General features: G+C 43.9%; 1 protein-coding gene across 7 annotated transcripts in view; it reads left to right on the forward strand.

The window, feature by feature from the left end:
• RUNX2 (RUNX family transcription factor 2) overlaps positions 1-21,907 on the forward strand; it is a 222,981-nt gene that overhangs the window by 150,450 nt on the left and 50,624 nt on the right. For 2 of the 7 annotated variants that reach the window (XM_052809354.1, XM_052809355.1), the window contains one exon: positions 1,258-3,610. The exons of the other annotated variants lie outside the window; for them this stretch is intronic. In XM_052809354.1, coding sequence (XP_052665314.1) covers positions 1,258-1,736 — 479 coding nt within the window. In that variant the 3' untranslated portion in view covers positions 1,737-3,610. Of the gene's footprint in view, positions 1-1,257; positions 3,611-21,907 lie in introns of those variants that run through there. 7 annotated transcript variants of the gene reach the window in all.

Here is a 21,907-nt window from a genome sequence, read left to right on the forward strand (position 1 = left end):
AGGGAGAGCCCATTTGTTTTCATGATTTTTCCCCTTTATTTATACCCCGCTCTTTCCGACTAAAAATGTATATATGTATCTACTGCGTACTGGCCAATGCATTTCCCTCCCTCTTGCACTGTACTTCTTCATTAGGCTTTTTCTCTTTCCCCCGTCCCTTTTCCCACACCCTTTTTGTTTTCCACTCTTCTGGCTCTCAACACAAGCTTTCACCATCTTTTTTTTCTTCTGCTCCTGTCCATCCCACAGTCTCCTAAGCAGATCACCAAGCTACTAACGTTTGCTTTCCAGTTCTGCTCTGAAACTTTGGGTGTTTGATGTGGGATTAGAAATTAGGCAAAATGAGTTTACCCATCCCTGTTTTGCGTTAGACTCCAATTCACAGTGTTACCATCCAGACGTTCACAGTAGCCATAAACTGTGTGGTCTTTTTTTCAACCAGACTGCACAGACTACATATGAAAACAACTTTTTTCAATGGCAGGAAGAGTGTTGGGCTTGTAATTTTCCATCGGCTGCACTGAAAAGTAAAATTTGCATCTCTGCTATCAGCTTAGTGGCCTTGCCCATCCTTCAGATGCAGCAAATAATATTTTTCAGCCATAGGAAATAGCTGAGCAGATTCTTGCCTAAATAAATTGATTTAAAGCAAGAAGTGGGGCTTAGTCACCCCCGGTGTAACTCCCCTGGTGTCAGTGGTGCAACTAACTCGGTGTTGCCAACTCTTGTAGTTTTATTACGAGTTGCACGGTAATTTCTGCTTGTCTCGAAACCTCAGCTCCCGACGGTGTGTGCTGAGGTGGGAATCTCAGCTTTCGTGTGCAACCAGACCTGAGTTTCTCAAGAGGCTATAGCAAAAACCCAGAGACACGTAACCCTCAAAGCTCAGAAACCAGAAGGCAAATCAACTCCAAATCCAGCTTTCTCTTTTTGGCTCTTTTTCAATCTCTTGATTTTTGAGATTTTTTTTTTTTTTTTTCCCCGGCCTGACTTGTGACCTTTGAACGCTTCAGGTTGGCAATGCTGCTCCCTCCATTGGCATCGGTGGAGTTAGACCAGGGATGAGTTTGGCCCAGCGCTTGTAGAAGACAGGTGTATGACTCTGTTCCTTGCAATGTATTATTTGATATGATCTGCTGTTCTCTTGGGGGCCAAAAGAAGTGGGTTTTCTTAGCAAAATAAAATTCTTTCATCACGTGATACAAAAAATGGTATTTACAGAATTCTTTTCCCCCGTCTTTTGTTATAATTTTTTAGGTGCTTCAGAGCTGGGCCCATTTTCAGATCCCAGGCAGTTCACAAGCATTTCATCCCTCACTGAGAGCCGCTTCTCCAACCCACGAATGCACTATCCAGCCACCTTTACCTATACACCGCCAGTCACCTCAGGCATGTCACTGGGTATGTCCGCAACCACTCACTACCACACCTACCTACCACCACCCTACCCCGGCTCTTCCCAAAACCAAAGTGGACCTTTCCAGACCAGCAGCACTCCATATCTCTACTATGGCACTTCGTCAGGATCATACCAGTTCCCCATGGTGCCGGGAGGGGACCGCTCCCCCTCCAGGATGCTTCCTCCGTGCACCACCACGTCCAACGGCAGCACGCTGTTAAACCCTAACTTGCCCAACCAGAGTGACGGTGTGGAGGCGGATGGCAGCCACAGCAGCTCCCCAACCGTCTTGAATTCTAGTGGCAGAATGGATGAGTCCGTTTGGAGGCCGTACTGAGATTTCTTCCGTAGCCGGCCTGACCTCCGCGAGCCAAAAAAAAAAAAAAACCAAACCAAACAAACGGTCGACTAACTACGAAGTGCCTGGTTTTTGTGTTTTTTTTTTAAAAAAAAAAAAATAGATTTTACCAATATGTGCAACTGTGTAGATGGGATGATAATGGCCATAAATAACACAAGAGTTACCAACACACCACAACCCATGTTTCAGATTATGTGGATCAAAGCACATATTTTTATTTTTTTTTTCTTGGAACCATTTTACCTTGTTTTATATTTAAAATGTACTTTTTACAAACACAAAAAAAATCACCCCCTCCTTCTTTTTTCTTTTTTTTTTGGGTTTTTTTTTGGTTTTTTTTGTTCTAGAATGTTGTAATAACTAGTGAGTTCTTTTGCCAATGAGGAGAGAACGGACTCCCCAGCTATCAGGAGAAACATGGTGATGCAAGGCAAAGGCTGCATTCCCTTTTATTTTTTAATAAAAAAACCCTAACCATGAACTCCAGATACAGTTGCAATCATACAACGTATGGGACCCTCTTCACACCCGTAGTGCAATTCAACTGGCTTGTATTGGTGCACATAAAAAGGAAAGCAAAGATCGAGTTGCTTCCATTTTGCCATGATACATTCAGATGAAAACAGCTGTCCCAAAAAACTCTGTCCGAGCCTTGCTGCAGATAACGGTTGGAACTTCTCTGTGTTCATTGCTTTTTTGGTTTCTTTTTGGGTACTTAAAGAGAACGAGTCTTCAAGTTAGGCTAGACAACCCTGGGGTTTCCTTTTTGCTTTTGTATCCGTTCATTTTGCCTTCGATTAGCCAAAAACCAAAAATAACAACCAAAACCTTTAAAAACAAAAACCAAAATGTTATTACTTATGCAAAATATGAAAATGGCATTATATATTACTAGAGCCAAAATGGTATACATAGTATTTGTGTTCGGCTATGTTCTTTTTTATTTTTTTTTTTTTTAAATTATAAATGTGTAAAATTTGAGGTTGTTTGCTAACATGAATCATCATATAACTTTAAAAGAATATTTATAATTATTTAATGACATTTGGACCCTTTAAACGTTTCTTAATGTAATGATATATTGACTTCGGTCTCTAAAAGTGTTTTTGTTTTGTTTTGTTTTTTTTTTACTTATTACATTTCTGCAATGGTGTAAACCTCAAACCTTTACCCAACTTTGAAAAGCAGTTCCAGTGTGAACCAGTTTACAATGTGACTTAAAAATGACAAACCCAACCCAAATGCATCCACATCAAATGATTTTGGATGTAGGATCTTTTTATATAACTTATGAAGGAAATATTGTGTTTAAAATATTTTTATTAGCTGTCTGGTTGCCTTCAACACAGTCTTGCCTTTTAATCAGTAGTTGTGGAGACACTGGAAAAATGGTAGGAAGGATGAAATATTTTCCACCCTTCCCCTAATTTCTTCTTCTCCCAGGATTTTTCTCAGAACTTCAAAATTTGAAAATATTCATATTAAAATGTTCTGTTTTAACAGCATGATTTGAATTTCGACAGGGTTTTTTTTCCCCCAAAGAAAATTCAAAACTGTTTCAAAGCCCGTGTTTTACAAATTAATGAATTGTTAAATATCTCAGAAATGGGATTAAGGGAGAATTGGTGAAACTTTTTCCCCTTCCCTTGCAATATCAGCCCACTCGATAGAATAAAAAGGTTCAAAACTTGAGACAGAAACTGCCTGGTAGCACATCACCGCCCGTTAGCATTAAATGCTAGAGCCGTACGGATGCTGTGTTGACTTTGAAGCTGATGTGGCCGTTGCCGTGTTAGAGAGACAAGCACGAGGGCAGCAATACTCACCTCTGCAAACGCTGAAGATAAAAAGTCACCTTAAAAGCCACCCCGGGGCTCCCAGGCGCGATACAGGGAGAGCAAATCGCACCCGAAACCCTTACCCAACCTGTCCGCCGCCAAACTCTCCAGCCAAGGGCCCCCAATTTTGCCCAGCCCAGGGCTGCTACAGCGAACAGGCAGGCGACGCGGCATGGGCTGGATGCGGCGGGACGGAAGGGCCTTCCCCACGCAATCCTCAAGCGGGTGACGTTAAGCCTGGTTTAGCGGGATGCTCAGCACGTGCTGATGGGGTTTGCCGGCATTCCCTCCTTCCCCAGCCTTAGCCATCCGCGGGGGGCTGTCAGCCACCGCGCCGCTCCTTGGCTGTACTTTGGCTACCTCCAAAGTATTGCAATAAATCAACATAGCCATACAGAGCCGGACGACACCATCACTGCTCGTTAATAGCGAAGCTGTTAAACGAGTTGACATTAGCATGGTACGACCCTCCGATTTGCGTGATGACGTGCTCTTAAAAAAAAAAAAATTTAATAAAGTCTTTGCCTTCTAAAGGTTGTATACCAAGTATGCTTAAAGTATAAGTAAGACACTTTTTTTTTCTTCTAATACTTAGTTTTCCTTCAAAGATGGAAGCTGTAATTGATTCTATTTATTGTTGGTTTGTGGTGGCTTGAAGCATACCACTGTCCATTTATTTGTAACTGTAAAATACGTTTGTTAGTCTCAGCAGCACTTAAAAAGCCAGTGTCTGGTTACACATTTCAGTTTTGTTTTTTGTTTAGTAAGCAAGAGAAAAAGATGTACTGCCAGTGCAAGCTGTTTCCTATTTAATAAAAGGTACTATATTTGTACATTATTTGTTATTGCTGAGAAGGGCTTTTTAAGGTTTACTGTATGCATATTAAGTAATTTTTAGGGTGCTTTTGTGTTGAAATGTTGTTAAGAGTGGCTGCAGGCAGCAACCCAGATTTTTTTTTTTTTTTTTTTTTAAGACTTTGTTGTAAAATTCAAGCACTTGGTTTTTGTTTCTGGATAAATCCAGCACGGACCAGACTTTTGTTTTGCTCAGTACCGACAGGACTCTGTTTGTGTCCCCGCGGTTTTTCAACTGGACCATTAGGGACAGACGTTGAAAACGTTTTCTCCTCCCGGTCGAGGCGTGCGTACCCGATCCGTGCCCTCGGCTTCCCTGGCCGTGCAGGCAGGCGTCTGGCTCTGCCTGCTTGAGATAGGAAGGAAAGGATTTTCTAAGTACCTACGGACGGAGGAGCACCAGCCCCTTGACTTTTAGTAGACCCCCATGCTCCTGAACCTTCCTGGTGCCTTTGGAAAATCTCTCCCGGTACGTCAGGCTGGTCACGGAGGGAGTTGTGCAGGCTGAGGCAGAGATGCTCATCAAAGCTTTTGGAAAATGCTTTCAAGTTCACTTGGAAATGCTCCTGAATCAGGATTTCAGACCAAAAAGAACCCCAACTGGCGCTATGTAGTAAATCATATCAGATTATTTGATGTTTTGCAAGGTGCTTAGCATTGACAGAAAGTTTTCTCAAAGGTACAACAGCCCTTCCCTTAGGTGAGTGGCAATCTTTGGCACCGTTCATAGATTTAAAGATTAAAAAATGGCCTTTTTTTACTTTCCAGCTCTCTTATCCTACCAAAGATTTACTTCCAGCACAACAGGCACGATGTCCCTTTTGCCGAGAGGAGGATTAAATCCTCCTCTCCCTCCTCCTAAGGGTAACCAGATCGGGGTCAGCGGGTCGGGACGGATGAGTAAAGCAAATTATTTAACTCACAGCATCATTCATGTGGCGTTTATCGTTTCTTTTAAAAGACCAGCTGCTGTGTATTTCTTAGCATTGAATTTTTTTGCCAGCAGTCCCCCGAGCAAAGATTTACCCGTTTCCACAGGTACCATCTTGAGTGGGGAAAATTTTGCACTTTCACACTTAGCAAAGCAAAGCTCAGCCCCGCGCCGGGCTGCACGCGGCCAACAAGCCATGAGCAAAAGCAATAATTAAAACCTGGATCAGCCATGAGCTCAAAGAAGCCCCATTCTCTGAACCCCCTGAATTTCTTGTTGTTTTTAAATAGAATGCATTTCATTTTAACATTTTCTGAGAACTTTTTTAGATGTTTGTTTACTTCCATGTTTACAGATAACTCTTTGCTTTTTTTTTTTTAATGCAGTACTTTTAAGTATATCAGCCAAAACCATACTTTTACAGTAACTTTTGTTTTAGGTAATATGAGTGACATTCCAATTTTTTTTGTTGTTGTTGTTAAATATGCTTTACCAGTCTTGAATTTCCGCTGGAACAAAATATTTGTAGCATTTTGTGTAAATACAAGCTTTAATTTTTTATTTTTTCAAATGCTGTCACCCGAGATTTGCTTTTCATGCACATATTGTACAAACACACTCTGCTTTATGCCACAGACGATGATTGTGGATCAGTTTACTTCAACTTCAAAGGGACTATTTGTATTGTATGTTGCAACTGTAAATTGAATTGTTTGGCATTTTCTCATGATTGTAATAATAATTTGAAGTTTGAATTTCATTTTCAATAAAATGGCTTTTTTTTGTTAATGTTCTTCTATGCTTCTTTTTCTTCCGTTGTCTCCTCTTAGCACCAGGCAGGGTAAAGTAAGTACATGGTAGAACACAGTACCGGCCCTTCCGTGGTGGCCCCATCAATTTCTGCAGCACTTAAGTTTTCAATTATATATAAAAAGCAAGTTTCCAGGCCTGTGGGTGGTAAAGGACACCTTCTAAATCTGATCTCAAATGTTGCTTCTTTTCCTGAGTCTGCAAACTATCAAAACCTGTGTTTCTTAGAGGGGTGCAAACCGCTCCATTCATCTTGCTAGATCATTAACTCTGAAACCTAACAACTGACATTAGCTGGGACATTCTGTTGCTACGGTGCTGGTGGGCAGAGCTTGACCTATAGGAAAAACCGGGATAGATTTCCAAACCAGGGGGGAGGGATTGGGGTTTATGGCGCTTTTCCAGGATGGGGGTTGCGCTATCCCCACCTCTTCCTGGTCAGACCCGAGGAATGCAGTTACAGATAATCTTGTGATTTGCATGGCCTAAGGCAAGAACAGTTTCCAAGCAGCAAAAGATATATGGATAGGGAGGAGACTGGGGGAGGAGGCTATTTTTCCTCCAGCCTCATGTCAGGGGTAGGAGGAGATGCAGCTAATGAAGGTGAGGTTAAGTTCACCCAAGGCTGTCTGCAGGAGGAGAGGAGAGGACAGGAGTTGTTTGCAAGCTTGTGCCTGGTTTCATAGTAAGTTCTTACCCTTTTTAGCTATTTCTTGAGTCTGCAAAAGAGGAATAGTAGCACGGAGAGGCATGAGGTTCTCATGCCTCATCATTTCAAGAAACATTTAACTCTGAAGTTTAAATGTCACTAATACTGATTTTGTGAGCTCTGTTGGCTTTACCATGGACCTACACATTTCTTGCGTGGTGGTTGAAGATTGAGATAACGTTTGGGGGTTTTCATGGGCACTTTCATTCCAGCCCATAATCTGAGTCCTGATCTTAGGGAAGCTGTAGCCAAGAGTGAGGAACCAAGCAACCCAATCAATGCTCTGTGGTGTAATTGCTATATAAATTGTTTTGGGGGACTTACGCTACGAACATTAGTGCTAAGAATTTCTGCTGCCCTCTGGTACACAGGTTAACCCATCTCAGCTAGTCAGAGCACAGGCTTATATTCTCATTATATTCTTGCTTTCATGGTCACTTAATCCAGATGCTCATAAAGGGAAATAAACAATTTTTCACCATTTTGTATGGTCAAGTGGTGGAACAGGGGCCTAGGGACATTGTGCCACCTCTGTTCTTGGAGGTTTACAGGACCCAGCTGGGTAAAGCGTGGAGCAACCTGGTCTGACCCTGGAGCTGAGGCTGCTTGAGCAGAAGGTTGGGCTGGAGACCTCCCACGGTCCCCTCCAAATTATCCCATGGTTCTGTGAGTCAGGCTAGGAGCTATCTGCTACAGGTTGTTGTCTAAGTTAAAAACTGCTTGTATGACTGTACGGATAACACATATTCAGCTAAAACCAATCTGAGTAAAGAGGTTTGTCAGGATAATGTTCTTACATAGGCAGGTTATTGAGGAGTTACAGCGATCCCTCTATCTTTTGTTGGTTTCTGGCATGTTTCTCTGGGATATCTATGGCAGACATGGTCCGCACAGGGTTGGAATAGCCAAACCATCACTCTGATCCAGCACAGCAATTCCCATCGTACATCATGCTGGGGGTGTTGGTTTTGACTTTTTGATTAATTTACCCTTTTGCAGCTTGAGAAGGTGACTCTCGTTCTCTTGCCTTAGCCAGAAACCAGCCACTCTTGAGGCAAAACGACCACCACTGGTCAGCGTGGAGGACTGGCTGATATGAAGATATGTGGAGCGGTGGGGGGGTGTCGAACTCCAAGTATTTTTAGGAGATAAGATTTCAAGATGCTTCCTGCAAGGCGTGGTGACCGTTGTTTTCCCCATCTTTTGGTGTCAGTAAACAGCTGCTTGCTTTTGGGTTGTGAGGGTTGAACGTTAACGCTGGATCGCTGGAGTCAGCTTTTGCCGGTCCCACACAGCGTGCAGACGGCGGGCAGCATCTTGCGCTGCCTCTCCCTGTTGGCCTTGGGTTTAACTTTTTAATTTCCTGTGGTTGTGAGCAACACCGGAGGGGCTCGGAGCAGCCGCGTGCTAGCAGCCACAGGCCTAAATCAGCCTTTTTTGTGCCTAAAACAAGCTCTTGGGGAGAGGTGGTAAAGAGAAAGAGCAGGGTCTGACTTTATGGTTCAGCACCATGCCCTGTGCTGGCACCAAATAAAAAATTCATCAAGCTGTTTGCTGGGGAAAAAGAGGAAATAACCTTAGTTATATATCCAAGGATTGACATGTACCGTCTAGTTACCTTCTGCGTGGTCCGAAGGAAATGAATTGGTATTTTGGGGTGAAATCCCTCCCCTGGGCAACCGCTCGTGGATGGCCAATGCTCTGCGTAAGTCACAGCAGTGCTCTGCAGCACTTGAGGGGGCCACACTAGATCATATATTTGGGTAGAAGAGGTCACCGTGCTGTGTGGGTGACCAGCTTTGCAGCTCAAGCGCTCACCACTGGGCTGAATGCTTGCAGAGAACAGCCCAAGAGCATTATTCGCCAGAAACATTTGTTGGATGGGTTAAAATTATAAGCAAATCCTCTAGAAACCCATAATCTTTGGATAGGTGATGGGGATGACTGTGGTGCATAAAATAACTAGGAGCAGGTTGAGCATTTCTACTCAACATCTTGAAGAAAAGTTTTAGCATGGGCTTAAAGCAAAGAAAAATATATATTTGGCATTCAAAAGACTGTCTTTGGCCTTCTGTAATTATAATCTTTTCCGTGTAGATCTACTGGTGCAATATCAGTCTGAGATGTATGGAGCTGTTCCCATGGGGTCTCTTTGTGATACTTATATGGCCTTGGAGGGGGGGACATCGGCATCTACCCCTCTGCGAATAGGAAGCTGTTGGCCCCGGTAACAGTTAGGGCTGTGAGATACAAAGAGAACAAAGCCTAAACTTCCAAAAGCATCTGGTGATCTGATGCAGTGCAAACAAAGTTACTTGGGAGCTATGACATAACTTAAAATTGAAGTTCTCTACTTTCCTAATGTTGACTGTGTTACTTAAATAACAAGTGGACTTGAATTTCCCTACTGCAGTTCGGGTGAGAGAATAAAATAAAATCCCTATAGTTATATTTCTAAGAACTTGTAAAGATGAGACAAATTAGCTTTTGTTTTGTAGCTGGGAAATTTCAGCATCGTCTGTGATTCTCCAGGCAGCTTGGGACTCCTCTTTTTATGCCTCAGTTTCCCTAACTATAGAGCAGGGAATTTACTGTTTCTCTACTTTGTCAGCATGTCCCCTGGACTCAGTGTTTATAGAGAGCTTTGAACTTTTGTTGTTGTTGTTGTTGTTGTTTAGCTCTTTTTACTACAAATCCAATGTTTGGTCTCACACCATTGGATAGTGTCCTTTGAAACAGCACATTTCTAAACCACATGTTTAGAAAAATTGACCCAGTTTCCAGACTGCTGATCTGGTCAAAAAACAATGCAGAGTTAGGGCCAAGTTGTGCTGTCTCAACAGATTTACTCGGGATTTGCGGTGGGGCAGGAAGAAAAGCAGAGATCGCTGCAATCTGTGGAGGCAGCCCTTGGCCGCTCCCTCCCGGCAGCTCGCTCGGGATGAGCAGCTGGAGCTTGCGGGATGTCCCAACACTTAGAGAAAAGCAAACAACCCATGTTAAAGCCGATACGCCGCAGCAGCTTGCCAGTGATTAATGTTCACCGCGAGGCCAAATTCAGATGCTGATTACGCCAGTAGAGATCAGCTGAAGTCCCTCTATTAATAGCCCCGCATTTTTGGACGCCAGCGTTTTTCAACCCATAAATGTGGGTGTTATCAATGAAGGGTCACTGAAATGCTGCTTGGAATGGGTCTCCGTGGGTCTCCTGGTCCAAGGGAGGCTGGACGCAGGACCACCACCACCAGATGTGCTCAACAGGGCTGTGTCCAGCAAGTATTGATATCTTCCAAGCGTGGAGATGGAGCCGGGGCTTCAGGAGGGCATACCAGCACTGCGCCTCTCCTAAGGTCCACCCCAAACCTCCCAAAGTGCAATTTGTGACTTTTCCCCCAGCCTCTGGGTTTGGACTTGGGTTTGGGTTTGGGCTTGGGTTTTTGCCTGCCTCTGGGTTTGGGCGCACAGGGTACAGTAAGGGTTTAAAACCTTGTTGCACATCTATAGGAGTCCACTGCTTAGCAACCTCACCTTTCCACCTCTTCATTTGTATTCCTCCAGGCTGTGACTTTAGAGCACTATTAAAAATAAAGTCAGAGCCTAAACACCAAGGCAGGCCCTCAGCCCCCCAGCTTGTTTACTTTTTCATTTCCGCAGTTGGAAGAAGTCTTTGGTAGCTAAAAATGATGCTGTCGCATCCAAACGCTGTGAGAGAGCTTCTCCCAGGAAAGCACAACCTTTATCCCTGCTCCAGGGTGTGCAAAGCTGGTTAGCAAATATCAGGAAATAGACAGGAAAGGCTGTGGAAGAAGGGGAAAAAAATCCCAAATAATCCAGACTGATCTCGGGAAACCTGGATGCAAAGGATCCTTGTCCTTTTATTGCCATAGTGGTGTTCTCCTGACAGAGCAGGATGTTCTCATCTTTTAATAATAGCCAGGCCAGATGCTAAAGTCTCTTCTGCAAATAAGTGAGAAGGAGAACAGCTGATTTCTGTTAAGATGAATACACCAGGAGAATAAGCCAAAAAAAGTATGAGAAATCTCCAGAGGTCTTTCTTTGCAATGCCGTTTGGCAGCTAGATCTCAAAGTCGGGACTGAAAATCCGGTCTGTGCTTCTGTCCCTTTGCTGATCGGTCGCCGCGTGTCGAGCGGCAATTCCTGCACCGCTCAGGGATTTGGAGCAGCGCTGGCAGGGATTTCCCCCTATACTTTAAAGAGCTGCAAAATCCACAGCCTTTGGCTTTTGTGGAGCTGTAGAAAGTACCAGTTGATGAGGAATTTGCTTGAATTGCTCCTTTCCATAGAAAATGGTTACATGCTGAGTTGGGGCCAGTGATTTAAAATGGCATCCTTGTTCCATCTTTTTTTGTACTTTCTCCTCCGCCCTGTTTTCTTTCCTTAGTCTATTTTATTTGTCTGGAAGAGATTAATTTAAACTACTAGATAGAGACAGGATTGTTGTTTTATAAGGTATTGTATTGTGCATTAAGAAAGATGCCTCTTACTCTCCTCACACTACCCCCTTCAATCATCTTTTCCTTATGTTCAGCACAGAAACTGGATTTCCTTCTGGGCAAGGATCTTTGAAATCACAGTAAAATCACTCATGTTTGTAATGTGCTTATAGGTATTGGATGGAAGGTGTTAGAGAAAAGTAGGGTACATGGTGACGTGATATTTTGTGTTTCTGTAATGGGGCAATGTCCAAGAGAAAAAAGAACTGACTGTGTATCATGTTCACACATTTTTCTCATATGCTGAATGGCAGTCCTTGAAAACAGTTCCTAGAAACCAGAAAAAAGCCCATTGTGAAACAATGGGGAGAACTCACCCGATGTTTAGGATTGCCAGCTAATGACTGCAGATAAAGGTGTTTATGGAGAACTTGTGCAACTGTTTCCTTGCCAGCAAGGGAAGGTTTTGCACGTGCCGTTTCAAACCTCCCCATCTTTGACTGACCAAGAGGATCCCCCCAGTTGCTATTTTCTTGTTTCCAATTAGGAACTCATTTTGGTTGTTCCATTTAACTGGGAGCAAGGATTTTTTTTAGCGTGCACTGCATTTATTTATAAAAGATACTTTTGGGGGGGATGGTCATGTGAAGACTGGCATTTTGTTTATTGTGGGCGTCTGCCCTGGAGCAGGTTACCAGCTCCTCCATGACAGAAAATACCAACAGATAACATGCTGATGAACTGCAGCGTTACCTGGTTATCGTCTCTTGGATTTACTGATCCAGGTGTGTGTGGCACAGAGGGCCAGACCCTGTGCCCGCTCTGTGTCGGCAGCACTTGTGGTGAAGGATGGAAAGAGGATCCTCCGGTCGTGGCTGAGGGTTTGTGCCCTGTGACGGGGCAATTGGCTGCTCAGACACACCTGCCTGTATCAGACCTCACCATCTGGAGAAAAGAAAAAATAGAGAGAGATAATTTAGGTCATCTGCAGCATGACAACCTAGAGGCAGGAAAACACAAACCACTGGTACTTGAACAGACCGTGGTTCAGAGGAGATGGCACCTCCCCAAGACCGTTCAAGTCAAGTCGGTGGGGGCTCGTGCCCATCTCGGTGGGGCTGAGGGGTGCAAACCTGATGAAGATGGATAAATTAATGCAGACCATAAACAAAATTCCTCTCAGAGGCAAATCTCCATGTTCTGATCCTGGCTTTCCTCTGCAAGTAGTAGGGTCCTGAAGGCACCCCCATTCCAGCGCCTCCAGAAGGTGTTGAACATGCAGGGTCAGCGTTCACATTTTGCATTTGGCTTTTTCTTTCTGTCAAAAAGCAAAGCTGAAGTCAGATCCAGTTTGTGATTTGAGGAAGTGTAGACCTGCTGAAGTCGCTGCCAGATTTAATGTCACTATTGGCCCTTTGGCATTTCAATTACTGCTGTGTTGAAGTATTTTAATTATAAACCCTTCCTGACCCATGAGAGCTGATACGAGCTGCACGAAGGGATCCATCCCTTCCCTAGGTGTGTAGCCCGAGCCCATCACTGGTGCACGCAGGGCTTCTCTCATCCCGTTGTGTCCTTTCAGCCCCACACTGGTGTTGTGGACCAAAATGAGGGAAAATTATAGCAGCCTGGCTAGTGTCCCTTGGTCCTCAAGACCCACGAAAAAGTGCACCCAACAGAGAAAAGGATAATACTGAATTTGCAAAGGTCTTCTGCTAGAGATGAGAATGACCACAGACCTCAGGCCTTGCGAATGAAATGTCAAAGTCATTTCTTCAGTGCTGCTTTGCCACAACAACTGCAAATAAGAAATTGAACCTCAAAGACGGAAGATGTGAAGCTCAGAAACACACCCACACCCACATGCAGTACGAGAAAGGGGGAAATCAAATTTTCAGCTGCCTCCCAGAATGAGTAATTCACTTTTGAAAATGTTTTCTTAAGCTCACTCTTCTCAAGGGCCCAGAAGTGATGGGTACTTAATAAAAGTTGTGTAATGCTTTAGACAGGTATTGGTGACAATATATAATACGAATATGAATTGGCCTCTGTATTTAATACCTTGTTAAGTCAAAGATGGCTTTTGAAATATTACCAGAAATGGGTACGAATATATATGGGACAGGAGAGCTGATCTTACTATGAATCCTGCAGTTCCTGGTTTATTTAGGAAAAGTGATTGTTAGTTAGTTACTTCTTTTAGCTTAAAATGCAGTTATTGTTTTTCTTCCAAGGATTTTTGGCTGCTTTACAGCTGTTGTTAAGAAATCAGCATTTCTTAGTAAAATATGTACCCATTTGTTAATATTTATGACAAGGCAAATTTCAAAGAACTGGAAGGCTGTGATGCCATTTTTCTTGAAAAGGCCAATACCTTGCCAGTAAGCACCTTAACAGGTCAAACCCAATCCCAATTAAAAAGAAAAGGGGGGGTGGAGTTTTGCGAAGTTTTTTCTGCCACAGATGCTATAGTTGTTCACTCTACTTTGCCCTCTTTGGATTCACAATAAAGGTTTAAAAACATTATTAGCAAGATACACAAAGGAATGACTGGCTTCAGGTAATAAATGGTAGAACTGAATCCTGCTGGTTTTCCTTTTGTAGCCAGTAAAAGCCATCTGAATGTTTTCTGCAAAGATAACAGTGGGAAGCAGAGCCTTGAATGTCATTGCCTTCTAGCTCATGACTTCTCACCTGCCAGATGACCCCTCACAGCTCCCAGCGAGCTCAGGGCTGGGGACAATGACTAACTCGTTCCTAAAGCAGGAACTTAATCCCTAAATTGCCCTAAAAAAGGTTTCACAGACTATATAAGAAGCATTATACAGACTGTTACTTCAGAAACTGAAGCCAGATGCCAGAATGGATATCCTCCGCAATGCAGATGACCAAGAGTAAAGAATTTGGCCCAAGATGTGCTCAAAGTTGATCTCCTTAAGTCAAGAGCTAATTCGCTGAGATTTAAGGATTAGGGGCAATAGTTTATAGATTTTTTTTTCCTATATATGTATTTATACACTATTGTAGTACTTATATGATACTCAAATATTTTAAAATGGAACATAGGAAAACTCCAGCTTTCTTGCTGGGAGAAGCACCCTAAAATGCACCTTTAGGTTTTGGGGGTTTTTGCTTTCTGTGCATGTGAGTGGATCAGCACCTTGTACCTGGGCACGTTTGTGGATCTGTGTGTGTGAGCCAGGGCAAATTTGCCCTCCCAAGGAAAACAGAAGGTGAGAGACTCCCGATGAAGAGATGGGATTTGCCTCTGGTTTTGCATGGGAAAACCCCTTCTCTTTGCAGAATGGATTTCTGTTTCCTAGGAGAATGAAGAATTTTGGCCTCTGGATGCACAGATTTGAAGGTCATCTGGGTAATTAAGTAGTGGCGATGCTGACAGTTAACGTTATATTCTTCATTGCTGCAGAGCTTTAGGATGCTCCTGTGTGCACAACCCCAGCCAGACCATACACCCTGAGCCCAGAATTGTATGTGTGATTGGACTGGAGGTTTCCAGATAGTTTTGAAGACTTCAGAATATGGGGGAAGACTTCTTTTCCATTGGTCAGTGGTTTGGTTGTTCGAACTGTAATGTATCTTTCTGCCCCTCTGTAAACTCCAGTGTCTGATCCTGCTGGTGTTGGAGATCAGTTCACTGTACATCAGTGAGACAAAGCAATATCTTTGGTAGACCAACCAACACAGCTGGAAAAAATGACAAGTTCTTGGCCGAGTCATTTTTAAGACTCTAAATAAAAAAAGAAATTGGAGAAACTGGGAAAAATTGCTCTGAGTTTACTGTAATTTTATAAATTATCTGAGACATAAAAGTAGAGCAGAGAGGGACCTTGCAGTGGGAGAGATGAGGGAAAAGATTAAGTGCCATAAAAGCAGTATTTCCATTGTATCCATAATAGTTACTATCTAGTACAGTTATGAATTTCAGTTCTCAGATTCATCTTGCATTGGTCGTCGTCTTAGAGGACTTAGAGGTCATACATAGTTTGTCTTTTTTTTTTGTCCTTTTAGCCTTTAGCAGTTGCTTTTGGGAGCTCATAGTTTATCGGTTGGTCTAATCAACTGCCTCCAAAAGCCCTCCCTCCCCAAGCCTGACTGTTTCTCTTTCAACAAGTTTACATCCTTAGACTCCAGCAGCTTGAATTTTAAGTTTGTGACTTTGTGCTTGTTTCTCAGTACGAAGCCTGGGCATTGAGCCCCGTATTATAATAGCGAGAATATGGCAAACTGCATGGTCAGTAGGTTGCTTGTAGATGTGGCAGATCTTTCACAGAGACCTTTTCCAGCCCCAGCAGATAATTTGGTGATAACTGGTGCATTGTATTATTATTGGCAAGTTTTTGCATCTGTTTCCTGGAGTGGAAGAAATGGCATAAGTCTTTTGCTCAATGCAGAAAAGCAGAGCATCCAGGAAAAATGAGGTGTCCCGAGCTTTGAATCGTGCTAATGGGTGTGATATGTTGCTGTGCAGATGCCTCCCCCTTGCAGCCAGCACCTCTCAGTCCCCCCTGAGCAAAGTTTAGCCACTCTCTGGGTGCGGCTAAGCCATGAGAAAGCTGGGAGATGTTCCTTTTTGTATTTGATGCAAAGGAAACAACCACTGTTTTCTTGACACTTTGACCCCCTGTTTCCTTATCAGCCATCACAGCGGTGTCACAAAGATGCTGAAGATAACAGAGGGAAAGAGCTGAACCACATGAATCTAGTTTCATTATTTGCATTTTATTTGCTCTGACTTCGTCTGGGCTGTCGCATCCTGACTGCCTTGTTTGACTAATGTGTAGAAGCAACTTCTATGAATAGCCACTGCCACTTCGAGCTGTTCCAGGAAGAAGGGAGCTCTATGAACACGAAGCCCAGGTACACAAAGTGAGTGATTTTGTAAGGAAGCATGTCCTTCTTTCAGTTTAAAGGTTTAACTTAGACTTTTGCCGGTGTTTAGCTTTAATTTGCAACCCCCTTTGGAAGGAGACAGAACCACTGGGATTGTGCTGTGTGTAGACAAAAGGGATATCTGTCTGTCCCTCTGCCTGTAGCTTTTCAATCCCATGGCTGGTCACAGTTCAGTGAAACTCAGCAATTTCAGATCTCCTGAATTCAAATACATTTCATGATGACATCTCCCCACATAGCAGAGATGTTTCTGTCCAAGCATAGGTTTGGATGGAACCTTTATTGTGCAGCAAAGAGGGTAACCAAGACATGCTGTACTACAGAAGAGCAAGCTCCTGTACTCATCAACAAGGCTGGTTTTCTCTTCATGCAATGACTTGTCGTAAAATTTGTGGGAATATTTTTATTCTTTTCATATTTTTACAGACCCTAAATTTTAGGCCTAGACTAAGGCAACAGGAGACTCAGAGGCCTCCTAACAAGTTTGTCCCACCCATTCTGTGGAAGAAGCTCATTGCTTCAAACTGAACCACTGCCTACAACTGCCACTAAACATTACTGCTTGTTACAGTAATAGGAAAGTATTTAATCATGTGTATAGAATTAACTTCATCCCAGGATCCAAGTGTACAATGCCTTTTTCTTCATACATTATCCTGAAGTCTGCATCATTTTGAAATGGCATATTGGCTTCTAAAGGATAATATAGCCATAGTGCCTGGGCATGCCTGTGTGTATGCATGTGCATGTGTATGTGTTTTCTGTTGAAAATAGTTTCAGGAGCTTTCTGAGCTCATTGCCTGGTGGTTAAGCATACTGAGGGCTGGAGCAGCTCTTCAGTGTTCAAGGATGAGACAATTTCCAGAGCAGGCAATAGAAGTGCTCCCTAATGCCCTTTTCCTCTCCAACAATCAACATATTTCTAGCTTGGGTGCACTCTTGGCATATCCCAACTCTTTTCCTGGGAGAAAACTGGACTGTGCACCCCTTCCCTCTGCATCTGGAAGTTCTTTAAAGGAAATACAGGCTGGACAGCCCCACTGTGCATCAGTGGGCCCCCAAACAGGACAACTGGCAGACCAGCACTGCCCAGCCCTGGTTTATAGGCTCAGCTATAGACGAGCCATGTTTCCTGGTCCCTTCTTCTAAATACTGCAAGAAATTTTCTTGCATAGAAAACTAAGAGCTTGTGAAGAGGCTTTGGGCCCACAAACACTGAAATAATGAAACTCAAAATGGTGACTGTTGGCAAATGTAAGACAAAACGCATTTGCTGAAAGCGCAGTGAAAGAACTTTCAAGCTACTGTGTTTGGCCTCACCCTTGCAGGCACAGCCCATTGGTGAGGTGAAGCTGACGTGGTGTCGCTCATTGAGCTGCAGTGACACGATCGTGTGTCTGAGCCCTCCAATTCTGAAGAGCAAAGGATAAAATGTTTATGAGATTTGACCTAGATTTAGCCTTGATTTTTAAAGGCAGGCTCATTGCTCTATGAATAAACTCAGGATGTTGAACATAAACATCTAAGAAATAAGAGAGGATGACTCTTCTCACTCAAGGCCTAGAAACCAGAAAAGGATAGAATTAAGATTTTAAAAGAAAAGTCCCAGCAGTGTGGAAGCAAGATGGAGAATTTAAAAGAATTTGAGTTCCCACTTTCCGTATCCTCAGGAACGTGATACTCCTGGACAAGTGATGGCCACGTTGTGCATCCATGCATGCCCTGCCCTACTCCTGGGGTTGTTCCTCAGATCTTCTGCAGACTTGAGCTAAAGCTGGAGTCGTACACTAGCCTGAGCCCTCGATAAGAGATAGTCACTGTAGAAACCAGAGACTTCAGCCTCTTCCAGGACCCCCGGGCAGGGTGTTTTCAGAGAAAAGGTCGAGCTCTCTCTTTCCGTCCACGAGAAACAACTAACTGTTTATGTAGGCTTGGCTATTTTCTAAAGGTTTTTGCTGTAGCCCAAACTTCTAGATAGGAAAATTACACAGAGTGAGAGTAGATCTTTCCTCCTGGCTCTGCTAGTTGTTTGCAGAAGGTTTTTCCCTTACCAGGTGTCTGGGTGCTACATGTTTGCACACTTTGGGCTTCTTTTGGCCTGTCCTTTGCACTCCTGACATCTGCCTGGACCCCCACCCTGGTGCACTGACCTCCTAACACACAGAGTTAATTTGCCTTAGCAAAGCTGAGCTTGTGGAAATCTGCTTTTTCCCTTCTGGCTGAGCAAACAGGAGCATTCACACCTCCTGACGTTGTGGAAAGTGTGGAAAGGAAAGCAAGATTTATGAAGCCTGGGAGAAAATAAAGTGGAAAAAGAACAGGTGTACCAACAGTGATGTTCCCTTGGGAGGAGGCAGGAGTGCATTTCTATCTTGGTTTTGCCAGGTGTGAATCATTCCAGGACCTGTATCACTGGCTAATTAATGACTATGCATAGCAGCCATCCCCCCAAAACCCAGCCCAAGGTGGGGATGAGCTATTTGGGAAGAACTCCTGCAAATGGATCAGTGCTGGAGCCCAAAGAGGCAGGACAGGGGTTATCTCACCTAAATCAGGACAGACTTCCATATCTGGGCTAGTTACCCTACGTTCGCTCCCTTTATAGTCATTAGAGGGGAAGTAGCACTTTGATCTGAACCAGCTTAGTTGCCCACTTTAGGATGAGATGCTCTAGAAGCATATTGCTCCTCCCGACTGCAAAGGCAGCCCAGAGGCATCTGCCCTTGGATCTGGGTCATGAGGAGGTACAAAACATGGTGGCCCTGGAGACAATCTACCAGCAGATTTCATATGCCTCGTGGGAGGAGAATAGTTCTGGGTGTTGAAGTCCAAATTATTTTTCAATCCTTTAAATTGATGGTTGTCTACAAAAATAGTGAGAGTGCCATATTTTTGAACAGGAAATTGTTTTTTGTAAAAAAATGTCAGCTCCACGCACTGCCCCAGGAGGTATTATTAACAGTGAAAGCCTTTGAGTTGGTCTCGGTGAGTGACAGTACAAGCAAGACCCAAGACCTGACCCACTAGCTGCTGGGCTTTGGGTTGAGTTTTCCAGTTTCTCTGTCGGTGGCAAACAGAAAAATGCTCCGGGAATCAAATGAGGAACAGAGAGAAGGGCAGTTTCTCCTGCATTTGGGACGGGTGGTAATCTTGCTTCTCTGGTACATAAATCAGATGCAAATTCACTAATGTTAAGTAACTGCACAAATGGTGACTGAGCTGGGGAGACAATCCGACCTCTAAAAAGATTTGAGGCTCCTTCAGACAAACAGCTATAGACTTGGATGCTATCCCAAAGTGTAGCTAAACATTTTGCATTTACAAAAAAAAACCAAGTTGGAAACCTCCCGGGAGGCTTTTCCTAGGAGGTGTCTGAACCTTCCTGCTCCGGTGGGGCTAAAATCACTGTGGGACAGCTCTCACTCATGTTGGCGCAGTTGGAGGGAAGCCAATGGCAGGTGGCAACAGGGTACTGAACTGGGACAAAAACCAGTCTGAGGATGGGTCTTCTGCATTTCAGCCACATCATTCCCAGTCCTGGGCAGAGTGAGGGAACCTAAAAAATAACAAGAGAAAGATTCATGTGCTGGCAATAGCAAGAGCCATGGCTTGGGTGCAAGCAGCACCCAACCAAGGGCTCTGGCCAGGCTGCCTATTTCCATAAGCAGCAGGAGGAGGCACATCAATCAGCTGTGCAAAGTGTCATGCTGGATGTGGGGTAATGACAACCTAGAGGCACTGCTGTCCCCAGCTGCACTGTGTAGTCGGCCCCTTGACGCCAAGCAGGCATTTTGTATTAGCCGGCTGTGCCGCACACCCGGGTCCCCACCATCAAAGGCAGTGCATGTGCCTTCCAGAAAGAGTTTTTCCTCTGTCTGTGCTCAGAAATGAGCTGGGGCGATGCTGGCAGAGGTTTTGGAAGGGGAAACTCTCTAATTTTGGGGAACCAGAGATCCCTCACAGCTGCTTCTGTGTCCAGGCTGCCTTTGCATTTGCTCCTACCTCCAAATGCCGCAGCAACTGATTCCCAGGCAGTGTCCAGCAAAGACTGGCTTTATTTTACTCGCACAATTTTTTGGATGGTGTTGTCCTGATTTCTTTCTGGGCTAAGAACTCAGCAGTGGACGCCAAGGCTGTGGCTTTCTTCTCCCGTCGCACACCGAACAGTTGTCCCCTCCGTGGAAGCTGGTTGGCCCCTAAGGAGCAGGTTGCTCCAAATCCCTTGCTGTGAGGTGCTGCGGCTTTACCAGGCACCCCTTTGCCAAATAAAACCATCATCAAAGTGACCCACACAGTGTTTGGTTCCTATTGTCATCATAGAAATCAAGTGGCAGGTAGGAGAATGACATCCCCAAGATGTCCTTGCCCATGGCCATGGTAGGTTTGATCACTGTGGCTGCATAAATCAAAGAGTGCCTGGGCTCAGGCTCTGGTCCTCAAGCCACTTGGCTTTTTTGTCATCAGATCCATAACACTAAATACCCTCAGCCCCCAGAAGAGAACAGCCACATCCAAAATGCCTATTCCAAATGGTCCTTGGCTTTGTTGATATGCGGTTTATGCCTGGAAATGGCTTGGGAGAGTGCTACTTGACTGTGCCCATGCTAGGAATTTTGCAGTAGGGATGTGTTCTTATGCCCGTTCCCACATGCCAGGACTGTTTTATTTACTATATATAGTCATAGCATATGTGTACTTGAATATATTCTCTCTACAGCCTGGTTCTGTGTAGAGGTTTCATGTAGCATACACTATAAAAAGTTTCTTTTTCAGATTTTCATCTTGACATGAAAGTGCATTACAACATTTGCCATCAATAAAACACAATTCCTTCCATGTGAAAAGCATTACAGCCACAGTATGGTTATTGAGTGATGATACCTGGATGACGGAAATACACGAACAGGAAAGCGTACATAGGGAAACTTCAGAAATGATGCCAAGTTTTTAAAAAAAACAATGTCTGATAGCAATGCAGATGGGTTTGGAGAATTTAGTTCATTTGTACTCCAAAAAAAAAAAAAAAAAAGGGAAAGAGAAAGAGGCTGAGCTGAAAGAGAAATAAAAACAAGGCAGGGAAAATCTTCACAAGTGAGTAACTGAGGAGGTTGGCAATCCAGTGAAGACATGTGTGAAGAACAGATTGCTTGCCTCTTGCTCTGTGGTTCAGTCTTGGGCCAAGCCAGTCATGACCAGGCATCAGGGTTTTCAGGAGCTCCTTCTGCTCTCAGCCTGTCACTCATGTCCAGCGCGGCAGCCAGTGCTGGGATGCCAGGGACAGAAGGTACCATTAACATTATCTTTGACTTTGAATCCCAGAGGTAGGTCCTCCAGGTCAGGCTTCAGGACACTGGGCACCCTCAGTGGGAGATTGCCCTCTCTTATGTAGTCAACAGCTAAACTGAGCAGCTGACTCTAAACCTGCTGAAACAGAGGGGAAAACTCCCATGACTTTGTAAAGAGCTTTGGATCGAGCCCTTCTCCTGAAAATGTGCCAAGCCAGGATCCTTCTACTGGCTCTAAATTTGTTTTTTATGAAAATGTTCCCATTAGCACCAAAATAAATGCTAGCTGTGTTTTGATTTTAGCAAAAGTTTAGCTTCGAGAAAAAACCATGCTAATTAGCTCGTTAACTGAAC

Source organism: Harpia harpyja, chromosome 15 (genome assembly GCF_026419915.1).
Source record: "Harpia harpyja isolate bHarHar1 chromosome 15, bHarHar1 primary haplotype, whole genome shotgun sequence".
Lineage (NCBI taxonomy): Eukaryota > Metazoa > Chordata > Aves > Accipitriformes > Accipitridae > Harpia > Harpia harpyja.